Genomic DNA, 12,103 nt, shown 5'->3' with positions numbered 1-12,103 from the left:
CACAGAGGCCACAACACTGCTCAGTTCTGGCTGATGGTGGTGCTGGGAGCTTGGAGCCTCAGGCACGAAAGTCTTTTGCATGAACATTATGCTGTCTACCTAGCCTTCTCCTGCTCTTTTTGCTGTTGGTCCTAATGCCAAGCACTGCTGGTTTTTAAATTTTTTTCTACAGGGTTATTGCTGGGGCTTGGTGCCTGCACTACGATTCCAGTGCTCCTGTATTTAATAGGACAGAGAGAAATTGGAGAGAGGGGAGGTGGAGATAGAGAGGGAAAGAGGGCAGGGGTAGATAGCATAACGGTTATGCAAAAGAAACTCTCAGGCCTGATGCTCCAAAGTCCCAGGTTCAATCCCCTGCACCGCCATAAGCCAAAGCTTAGCAGTGTTCTGGTAAAAAAATAAAAAATAAAAAATAAAGAAAGGGAGAGAAAGATATCTGCAAACCTACCTTGCTGCTTGCAAAGCTTTCCCCCATAAGTGGTGAGCCAGGGCTCGAACCCGGATCCTTACGCAGGTCCTTATGCTTTGTACTATGTGTGCTTAATCAGGTGTGCCACCACCCGGCCCCTAGCATTGCTGATTGATCAGAATGTGTGAATGGACCGGTCCAGGTGGGAAGGGGCACGCACAGACTGATCCTTATCTCAGCAGCCCTTGACACAGGTACTCATCTGCCTTCTCCACACACCGTCTGCCCATGGCTGCTAGGTTCTCTGCTGCCTTCTCCCTGCCCTCCCTGTAGAGGACCCTGGGCTCGGCCCTGTGACTTTTCCACCTTGACTCACCCATCCATTCTCATGACAGAGGAAGCATTTCTCGCCGTGTGCGCTTAACCTGCTGAGCTACCGCCCAGCCCCCTAGAGGAAGCGTTTCTAAGCTGCTGATACCCACGATGATATGTGTGGCCTGGACCTCTGCCTTCGGGTCCTGGCATGTGTAACTCCATGTCCCATCTCAGACCACATTGCCAATTTCCCTTCCCACCATTCTATATCAGTCAGTGGCCCCTCTAGTCCCCTAGATATTCAGGTCTGAAGTTTTGGGATCACATCCATGGCAATCTGTCAGGAAACCTTGTTGGTTGACTCAAGCAATGCAGTGTCTCTCAGGTCTGACACCTCTTTCCCCCTTCATTGCTGTCATCCAGGGAAACAGACAGCCTCCTTCTATTCTTCCGCGCACGTCCACAATGACATTCCATCTACTCACCATCTATTTCAAAGCCATTTTTGGTGGTGGGTGCAGTGTGCAGGCATGGCCCTGTAGCCTTATTATCTTGCAAACCATTATTAAATCATGAATAAAAAAAAGTTTCAGGGGGGTCGGGTGGTAGCTCAGTGGGTTATGTACACATGGCACGAAGCGCAAGGACAGGGCCAGGGATCCCGGTTCGAGCCCCCGGCTCCCTACCTGCAGGGAGGTCCCTTCACAGGCAGTGAAGCAGGTCTGCAGGTGTCTGTCTTTCTCTCCCCCTCTTGGTCTCCCCCTCCCCTCTCGATTTCTCTCTCTGTCCTATCCAACAATGACAGCAACAGCAACAACAACAACGATGATGATAAACAAGGGCAACAAAGGGGGAAAAACAGCCTCCAGGAGCAGTGGATTTGTAGTATAGACACTGAGCCCCCCAGTAATAACGCTGGAGACACACACATACAAAAAATTTCAAGCTATTCTTTCAAAGCAAAAAAACCAGGTCATCAGTTTTTCTGCACGAAGTCATTTACTGGTTTCTGGCTATGCTTAGAATGAAGTCTCCTTATAGCATATACAAAACTTAAAGCACAGTGGGACAAACGCTTAAAGAGCTAACACTATGTGACTTTGATAAGAAGACACAGGAGTCTTTGTGACTTTGAATTTACCAGTGGGCTCTTAGATATTTGAAAGCACAATTAAAAAAAAAAAAGGATTTCCACAAACTAAACAACATGATCAAGAAAATGAAGAGGATATGGGAGACAGTTAACATTAGAGCTCTGGAGACGTACAGGCCCTCAGGTTCAGTTCCTGGCACTATCAGACTGGGGCCTTTCTCTCTCTTGTAAGAATATAAATAAGTAAATCTTGAAAGGAAGGGATGAAGAGGGCCAGGAAGGTATAATACAGTATGTGCCTTGCATGTGAGGTCCTGGGTTAGATCCCAACATTGTATAGAGTGGAGTAATACTTTGGTGACTCTCTCACAAAACAAATAAGTCTTTTAAAAAAAGTTTTATTTATGGGAGTCGGGCGGTAGCACAGCGGGTTAAGCACATGTGGCGCAAAGCACAAGGACCTGTGCAAGGATCCCGGTTCGAGGCCCCAGCTCCCCACCTGCAGGGGGTTCGCTTCACGAGCGGTGAAGCAGGTCTGCAGGTGTCTGTCTTTCTCTCCCTCTCTGTCTTCCCTTCCCCTCTCCATTTCTGTCTGTCCTAACAACAACACCACCCAAAACAACAACAATAATAACTACAACAATAGAAAACAACAAGGGTAACAAAAGGGAAAATAATTTTTTTAAAAAGTTTTATTTATTTAATGGGAGAGAACCAGAGCATCCCTCTGACATGTGGTGATGGAGGTCAGGGCCTCTTGGTTGCAGGCCTGACACTCTATTACTGAGCCACCTCCCTGGGCACAAATAACTAAGCCTTACAATAAATAAATGAGTGAATAAATAAATAAATGGGAGGTGGCTTAACTAGTGGAGCACTGCACTTACATGCCTTGAATCCCAGATCCACATGTACCAGAATGATGCTCTGGTCTATCTCTCTCTAGGGTGAAATTCTCTCATATGTAATAAATAAAATAAATCTTTAAAATAAATAAATAAATAAAATTGGGCATATAGTCTGCATAGATATTACAAGAAAAAAACCCCACAAATAACTAAGAGGCACATAAAGATACTCAACACCACCAGTCATTAGCAAAATGCAAATGAAAAAAAGGGGAAAAAAAGGAAAAAAAAAGATCAGTGCTCTGGTTAAAAAAAAAAGTGTGGAAGGTGATAAGGTGAGAAGGTGGACTTACAGGACTGTTGTGCCTCTTCTTTCTGCCTCTTTTCCACCAGGGAATAAGCACCCAGCAGATGCTGGGCGAGTGTGGTTTCTAGCATGTTTAGGGACCAGCCTTTCAGGCTGGAAGACCAAAGCCCACATGCAGAACAGTGACAAAGAACTGCACTGAGGGAAGTCAGGGAAATGCAGTCCTGTGTCATGGCATGACATATAATGGCATAGTAAAACAGCCCCCAAGCTGTACACTTTAATAATAAGCATAGTTTACTGAACATAGCACAACAATGAAAAGAGGGTAGTCTGGCAGCCCCAGCATGGAGGGCCCCCAGCACTGGGAAAACACTGACTCAGCACCACTGGCAATGCACTCTGAGCCCGACTGCCTATCTGCAAAGTGGAGGTAAGAATTCCTTTGCGACCATGGGTACATATAAAAGTGTACAGCTGGGGCCAGATGATGGCACATCTGGTTGAGCACACATATTACAACGTGCAAGGACCTGGGTTTGAGCCCCTGGTCTCCACCTGCAAGGGGAAAGCTTTGCAAGTGGTGAAGCAGTGTTGCAGGTCTCTCTCCCTCTCCATCTCCTCCCTCTCCCTCTCTCTCCCCCCTCCCATCTCTCCCTCCCTCTCTCTCTGTGACGCCCTTTCCCTTTTGATTTCTGGCCATCTCTATCCAATAAGTAACGATAATAAAAACAATTTTTAAGTGCATAACTTAACAACAACAGTCTTGTAATTCACCATTTCTCCTACTCTCCCTTGCAAGAAAATCATCTCAATGTGGGGGTGGGACAGGCCATGGTGCACCAGGTTGAGCACACATTACCATGCGCAAGGCCCAAGGTTCAAGCCCCCCAAACCCACCTGCAGAGGGAAAGCTTCACAGATAGGGAAGCAGTTCTGCAGATGCCTTTCTTTCTCTCCCTTTCTCCCTCTTCCCTCTCAATCTCTCTCAGTTTCTAACCCCTCCTTTACCTCCTCCCCCCAAAAAAGAAAGCCAACAAATCATCACAAAGGCACTGAGCCCCAGTGATAATCCCACTAGGTCATTAGAAGAGCTATATAAGAGAAATCCTTGGGGCCAGGTGTGGTGCATCTGGTTAAACACACCTATTACAGTGTGCAAAGATCCCAGTTCAAGCCCCTGGACCCCACCTGCAGGGGGAAAGCTTCACAAGTGGTGAAGCAGGGCTGCAGGTGTCTGTCTCTTTCCTTCTCAACCTTCTCCTCGCCTCTCAACGTTTCTCTGTCTCTATCTAATAATAAATAAATAATATAATATAATTTTAAAAATAGAGAAAGAGAAATCCTTCAAAAGTTCTTTCTGAACTGCAAAGTTACTTCACATTAGAAGGCAGGGCTTCTCTCATCCCCTAACCCTCTCTGCCACCCTGTATCCTCACCCTACCACATCTTGGCCCTGCAGGTTCCAGATGCTGTATGCTGACTGCTACATGGACCGGGAAGAGTTCTGGGAAATGTTTGACGGCTCCCTGTACCACAAGTTACGGGAGCAGCTGGGTTGCCGGGATGCCTTCCCCGAGGTGTACGACAAAATCTGCAAGGCTGCCAGGCACTGAGCGGGGGCCCTCCCGGACAGAGACAGAGGAGCCTGTGGACCCTGCTTCCAGGACCCGGAGGCACCTCCCCCTTCACTCAGGCTTAGCTGCTTTCCCAGACCCACACTTCCAGAAGAAACCCCTCCAGAAACCCCATCCAGGCAGATCTGATGACATGTCCTGGCTCCCCAGGACAGCCCAGTCCAGTCAACAGGACCTGAGACTTGGAGTCAGACCTGATTCCACTTCCCAGTTTAGCCACTCAGCACCTTTGAGCCCAGCTCTTTATCTCAAGTCATGGGGTACCAGTAACTGCCTCAGCTGAGCTACTGGATAAGTAGTAACTGTTTTTTACTGCTTTCCCTTCAGCATCCCATCTGACTGAAATGCTCTAGGTTCAACGGTTGGGTCAAGCAGATTCCGTGTTAGGTGGCCTGCACACAGGTTTGGCTGGAATGATGAAGGGGATGCCCCAGAGTCCTGCCATTGCCTCAGTTTGGCAGAAGAGTTCCTCACAGACTGAAAGAAAGAGGTCCTTCTTCATCCCTTCAGTCTCCCAGGGCCCCACATGGGCAGGAAGGCCCAAGATGTGCTGTGCCAAAGCCAGGTCCCAATACCAGAGTTTTCTCTGCTGCCTTTGGTGATGTCCTGTTCCTCTCTCCTTTGTGCTCAGACTTGCACTCCCAGCCCAGCCACCACCCAGGTCTCCTCAGAGGGGATCATGCCTGCTGAAGAGGGCATTTCCGGGCTGCATCCTGCCGCCAGATGACTCTGGGCAGCATCCAGGTGGAATGGTGGCTACTGCTCTGATCTGTAGCTCTTGGCCTCCTTCCTGGCTCTCTAACACTTCCTATCCCTGTCCCTGGAACCCACAGAGCCAGTGTGGAGATGCAGCCATGCTGCCATGCTGGAGGGCTGGAGGCTCATCAGTCAGGAATATGGAGCCCGCCGATATGTTTTATGAGGGTTCTCGCTGGGGCAGAAAGGAAAGGGGGATCAACTCAAGTGCTCCAAACACTCGTCCTTTTTAATGTTTTTTTCTCCCCTCCCCGCAGTTGTAGTTAATTTCAGTGCCTTACAAATCCTAAACTCAGAGAAAAGTTCGCTCCAATTCCCTCCATTCCTGAGGGCAGGGAGCCTCCCTAGGTCCTTCCCCCACTTATTAATGCTTAGTCATTTATGCAACTCCCCTTTGAGAAATGCCCACAGTCTCAGCAGGAGGGAGGGAAGCTGCTCTGATAGTGAGTGCAGACAGAGGCCATTTGTCCTCCAGGATGCCCCCTTCCACATGAGGCTATAAGATGTGCCTGGGCCTCTGCTCCAGATGGGCATGGCTGCTTAGAAGCTCTGGGTTCAGCCCTCCACAGAAAGTCTCATGTATGGAAATGGGAGAAAGGCGATCCAGTGCACACCTGGAGGTTGTATGCCATTCAAGGTTATTCCTCTGGCTCGAGGCCAGGTTTCATCCCTTTTCCAAAAAGGCTTGCAGGACAGTGCCATTGTTGACACTCTGGGTTGCCAGGATCCTTATAGAGTCACACTATGACTGCTGCTCACCCAGCCCACCCAGGATGGCACTCCTGAAGGGCTCAGCATGCCCCTAAGTTCGGGCCAATCCATGGCACTCAGAAAGGAAAAAAACCTGTCCTCCTTTGGCCTCTGGCATATGAGAAATTAAGAGACTGTGTCTCCAGCTTATACGCAAAGCACATGAATCCTGGCATTTGCTCTGACGGTGAGCTCAAGGGTGTCCTGCTCAGTGGTCTGCTAATGATTCTACTTCAGTAGAGGAATGGTTAACCTGGGCAAGAGCACCCTGGCAGCCTCTCACCATCCTTACGCCTCAGAGTGGCCAGAGATGCCAGCAGCCTCTCAGCCATAGTCTTACAAACCAAAATCTTGCCCTTCACAGACCTCCCCAGAGCCCAGGGCATCTACGTCAATATTTCACTCCCCTAGTATGTTGCCTGGATTGGGGCAGTCTTCCAAGCATGACGCACCTAACCACCAGGTTTTTTTTTCTTCTTCCTTGTGGCCAGTCCCAGCACTGTCCATCCAAATGGTGGTTTCACTTTGCACCCAATGGCAATGCATGTGGAAAGGAACAAGAATAGACCTCTCTCCTCCAGAGCCCCCCTGAAGGCTTTTTATAAACCAGAATTGCCGCCAGTTTGTCTGGAAGAATACATGATTTAATTCGATGAAGGGAAGCGAGGGCTGGGGCTGACAGTGTGTGCTGTGTGGTTGGGTTTTTCTTCCCCCTTGTTCCTGGGGCCTAGGAGAAAGCATGAGCCTCATCCCCACCCCTCAGCAGGCTCTTGAAGCCTCAGGCACTGTGCCTACTTGTCCAGAACACTTCATGTCCTTGTGGCTTTGTGGCTGCTGCTTCTATCAAAATAAAAGTGTGACCTGGATAATAATAGTCTTTGTCATTTCTCAACCTGGGGACCGCAACGTGGAGTCAGACCTAGGCCCAAGTGCTGACTCTTCATTTACCCAGTTGTTCGCCTCTCTGAACCTGTGTGCCCATCCGTAAGGCTTGAAGGAGACAGGCTTATTAGAGCAGTGAACTGATGCCCGTTGTCACAATGGTCAGACATAGGCACTACTAAGATTGTCTGCGGAGTGGAGAACAGACTGCAGGGGGACAGGACGGGAGTGAGGAAACCAGGGAGACACTGGTGATTCCATGCTGGGTGGAGGCTGCTTTTTCAGGTTGCAGTTGGGAGTCTCAGGAGCTCTGGGGTCCAGTTAGAGCTTCTTGCTTCATCTGCAATCTAGTGAGAACCAAGAGCTAGCCACCAAAGCCCATCTGAGCACAGTCTGGACTACATTTCCCAACCTCCCTTGCAATCAGGTGCATCCTTGAGGTAGCACTTTCCAGGAGAATGCACAGGAGTGGTAGGAACCAGAGGCCCTGGCTCTTTCTGAAAGTTGAAGGAAGATAACAACCAAGCAATTAAGGAGGAGCCTGGGCCCCTGAATCTTTTTCCCGTGAAACTGCTCACCAACTTGAACCCTGGCCTGGTCTGTTAAGGGAACAAAATTAAAACTTTTCACTGTAACTGAGTCACTACATATTTGGGACGACTTGGGTTTTTGTTTAATTTTAAAGATATTATTGGGGGGTCGAGTGGTGAAGCACTAGGTTAAGCACACACAGTTAAGTGCAAGGATCCTGGGTCCCCACCTTCAGGGGGTCATTTCACAAACAGTGAAGTAGGTATCTTTCTCTCCCCCTCTCTATCTTCTCTTCCTCTCAATTTCCCTTTGTTCTATCCATTAGAACAAATAAACAATGACCATCAGGAGCAGTGGATTCGTAATGCAGGCACCAAGCCTCATCAATAACCCTGGAAGAACAAAAAAAAGAGAAAACCAGAGTGTCATGCTGGAATATCCAATGCCAGGGATCAAACTCAGGGCATTATACATGCAAGTCCCAAGCTCTGCCCAAAGCCCCACCTTCCAGGTCACAGTTGCAACTCTTACCAGAGCAGTTTAATTCACCCTGTTGCAGAGTTGCCTGGCTTAAATGAGCAGAGATAGATGGGCTGAGTTCAGTGCGATGAAGCTTTATGCAAATCCACGGATACATATGGTGACCCTGTCCCTAAAATAGAAGTGGTGCGGAGGGGGGGGGGGTGTGCCACCCTTCTGTTAGTTCCCTTTGGGAAATTCCTTTTCCAGTGGTTTATTCTCACAAATCTGGAGTTCTTAAAGAAGTCTTTACTGTTTCTCAGAACAAGTTTTGTAGTTCACGCCTTCAATATCATTTTACGTTTGAGTAGCACATAACCTGCATTATCTTATTCGTCACCCATAAGCCCTGAAACAAAAAACCAGGTCAATCTGCCTTCCCATTTAACAGATGAGAAAAGTGAAATATAAATTCCCAGCTCGAAGCTTTGCCAGCTTTCCATTTTCCATCTCACACAGGAGTCTGCACTCTTTCTCTTTTTTAAGTAAGTTAAGGACATTAAACTGTCACCTTTTTTATTTTAAATTTTTGCCACCGTTAGTTGTTAAAGTAGTAGGTTTTTCTTATTTTGTTTTTCTTTTCTACTGTGCTAATACTGAGCCCTGGGGAAGTCTGGGTTCATGAACTTTACCCATGAACATGACCCATCTCCCCAGCCTGATTTTCCTTTTATTTTTTTTATGGGAGAGAGAGCCAAGCTTTGGTATGTCACCTATGATGTTCCATATAGTTCATCTCTGGTGCGTTCTTGTTTGGTGCCAAAGATTGAATCCAGGGTCTTCTATGTGTCTTATTTTTTTAATCTATATAAATGACTATAAAGGAATATTCTTACTTGAGTTATATGGATGAACTTATCAACTTTTATGAGTTACTTCTTTGTACCTTTACAGACATGTATAAGTTTTATAACCAAGAAAAATAACTTCATTTTTACAAAGCATTTAGGTTTTGATGGTGTTTGACAATAGAGATTAAGATAGTTATGAACTGGGAGTCGGGCGGTAGCACAGCTGGTTAAGCGCAGGTGGCGCAAAGCCCACGGACCGGTGTAAGGATCCCGGTTCAAGCCCCCAGCTCCCCACCTGCAGGGGAGTCACTTCACAGGTGGCGAAGCAGGACTGCAGGTTTCTATCTTTCTCTCCCCCTCTCTGTCTTCTCTTCTCTCCATTTCTCTCTGTCCTATCCAACAACAACAACATCAATAATAATAATAACTACAACAATAAAACAAGGGCAACAAAAGGGAATAAGTATTTTTTAATAAACTCAAAAAAATTAGTTATGAACTATATAGTTAGAGTGCATGACTACAACCATGTTCAAACGTAATTGTTGGTAAATGTTAGCTGCCAACCAGAAAACTGAATAACTGATAATAACACCTTGCTGCTGTTATGTCAGGTATCTTTTCTTTCTTCCTTTTTGGGTAATGAATTATAGTCCTTTTTTATTTTAAATATTTATTTATTCCCTTTTGTTGCCCTTGTTATTGTAGTTATTATTATTATTGTTGTTGTTGGATAGGACAGAGAAATGAAGAGAGGAGGAGGAGAAAAAGACAGACACCTGCAGACCTGCTTCACCGCTTGTGAAGCAACTCCCCTGCTTGTGGGGGGCAGGTGGGGGCAGGTGGGGGGCCGGGGGCTCGAACCAGGATCCTTACGCCGGTCCTTGCACTTGGCGCCACATGCACTTAACCCGCTGTGCTACCGCCCGATTCCCAGCAGTCCCTTTTTTTTTTAACCACTCCTGTCAACAACGGTCTGTGTCTCCACCCCCCCACCTTATAACCACCATTATAGTTCTCCCACAATTCTAGATATAGGTTGTCTTTTTGTTCTTACACATTCGTATGTTCACTTCTCTACATTCCACATGTGAGTGACACCATTCTGCAGTTGTCCTTTACCTCCTTACTTGCTTCACTAAGCATCATCTCCAGCTTCACCCATTTTATCCCAAAGGACACAATATCACATTTATTTACTCCACTGAGTATATGTCCCATAACTTTTTGATTCACTCATTTTGGCTGTTTCCAGGTTTTTGCTATATTAATAAAGCCGCTGTGAACATGGGATGCATATAAACCTTTGAATCGATGTTATTAGATCTTTTGGGTAAATGCCTAGAAGTGGAATTGCTGGATCTTAAGGTATTTCCATGTGTGTTCTTTAAGGATTCTGCATACTGTTCTCTGGAATGGCCGCACCAATTTGCACTCCCACCAGCAGTGTAGTGGACTTCCTCTCTCCACATCCTCTCCAGCACCTACCTTCTCTTGTTTTATTAATGGAGTCCATTCTTACAGGTGTGAGGTGGAATCTCAGTGTGGTTTTCATTTGCATTTCCCTAATGATGAGTGAATTGGAGCATTTCCACATATGTCTGTGAGCCATGTGTAGCTCTTCTTTATATCTATATATCTTTATATTCTATGTATCTTCTCCCCACTTTTTTTTTATTGGGCTGTTCTTTTTTGTTTTGTTGTGCTGTGTAAGTTCTTTATAGATGTTTGATATCAACCACTTGTCTGGAATGTAGTGGGCAAATATCTTTTCCCATTTGCTGTGTTTCTTGCTTATCCTTATGAAGTTTTCTTTTGATGTGTACAAATGTTTCAGTCTGATGTAGTCCCATTTGTTCATTTTTGGTTTTGTTCATTTTGGTTTTGTTTATTCTTGTCCATGGGGTGGAGTCTCCAAATATATCTTTAATACTAATGTCCTGAAATGTTTCACTGATGTAATCTTCTATGCATTTTATAGTTTCGGGTCTAATATCCCGCTCTTTGATCTATTTTGCGTTAATTTTGGTGCAAGGCTTTAAGTGATGGCCTACTTTCACGTTTCTGCATGTGGTTGTCCAATTGGACTTTCTATTCTGTTCTACCTATTTTGAAGTAGCACTGGCATAAGGTAATGCTGGTCCTCCAGCTTTATCCCTCTTTTTCAGAGTATTTTTTTTTTACCACGTCTTCAGTTGCACATAAGATTTAAGATTAGCTTGTCAACTTAAAAAAAAAAAATTACTGGGATTGGATCATTGGTGCATTGAATCTATAAATTAATCTGAGGGAAACTGCCATCCCAACCAGTCTTCTGCAGTCAAAAAGCATTGTGGGAAGGAGCTCAGGATATAGTGGCCAGCCCCCCCACCCCCCACACACAAAGACTTATCTTTGGGCTAGACTTAGGACTTAGGTGCCCACCTGGCCCATTTCTGGGGATGAAACTAATTGTTCCAACAGCTACACTTTTGCCTGGAGATCAGCAACCATGAGGCCCTACTGAGCTTCCAAAAGCACCTTGGGGTGGAGGTGAGCCTTCTTAGAGTGGTCTAGAGCTACCTATGAATATGCTATACTCTCCTACCTCTTTTTTTTTTTTTTTTCGCCAGAGCCAGGGCCTTGCTCACACATCATTTCACCCCACCCTAAGCAAGTGTTTTCATTCAGAGAGAGACACTGACACCACAGCACCGGAGCTACCCCTGGCATCATAACACTCCCATGGAATCTGAACTTGTGTTTAGTGCATGGCCAGGAAGGTGCCCTACCAAATGAGCTATCTCTTGACTCTCTCCCACACCCACACTCACAACCCTTTTGATGACTAATAAACAGTTAATCAAACACTTTGATTTTAGAATAGAAGGGGTTCCAGAGTATCAACCATCTCTCAGCCTTTTAGTTCACCACCTGCTGCCTGGCCTCCATGTCCATGTTCACACCTCAGGAAGATGTTTCTCTCATGTCAAAGGCTAGATGGTCCCAGCTGTCCTCACAGACATGGTGAGTTAGATGTCTCCATCACATCTCTCCTCCCCCGCCCCATATATCCTTTCTCTGAGACTCCCTCCCCACCATCCTTCACTCTAACCTTCCCACCCCCAGACTAGTCTTCTTGGGCCCGCTGGTCATTGCAGGCTGTTTGTCCATCTGCAGCTTTAGTAAGCAGGGCTTCACTGTCATCCATAGTTGGAGGGCACTTCCCCTTAGTAAACGGTGTGATCCTTTCCCTTTGAAAAGAAAAGGAGAGAAAGGAAATGGA

At 46.4% G+C, this 12,103-nt stretch overlaps 1 protein-coding gene across 1 annotated transcript in view; it reads right to left on the bottom strand.

Moving 5' to 3' along the window:
* Positions 1-11,671: 11,671 nt before the first annotated feature.
* CIMAP2 (ciliary microtubule associated protein 2) overlaps positions 11,672-12,103 on the bottom strand; it is a 32,079-nt gene continuing 31,647 nt past the window's right edge. The window contains exon 10 of the mRNA XM_007518045.2: positions 11,672-12,071. Within this exon, the coding sequence (XP_007518107.2) occupies positions 11,948-12,071 (124 nt within the window). The 3' untranslated portion in view covers positions 11,672-11,947. The remainder of the gene's footprint in view (positions 12,072-12,103) is intronic.

The sequence above is a fragment of the Erinaceus europaeus genome, chromosome 13, assembly GCF_950295315.1.
Source record: "Erinaceus europaeus chromosome 13, mEriEur2.1, whole genome shotgun sequence".
Classification (NCBI taxonomy): domain Eukaryota; kingdom Metazoa; phylum Chordata; class Mammalia; order Eulipotyphla; family Erinaceidae; genus Erinaceus; species Erinaceus europaeus.
The sequence above is the reverse complement of the archived record's forward strand: the minus strand, read 5'-3'. Positions and strand labels throughout refer to the sequence as shown.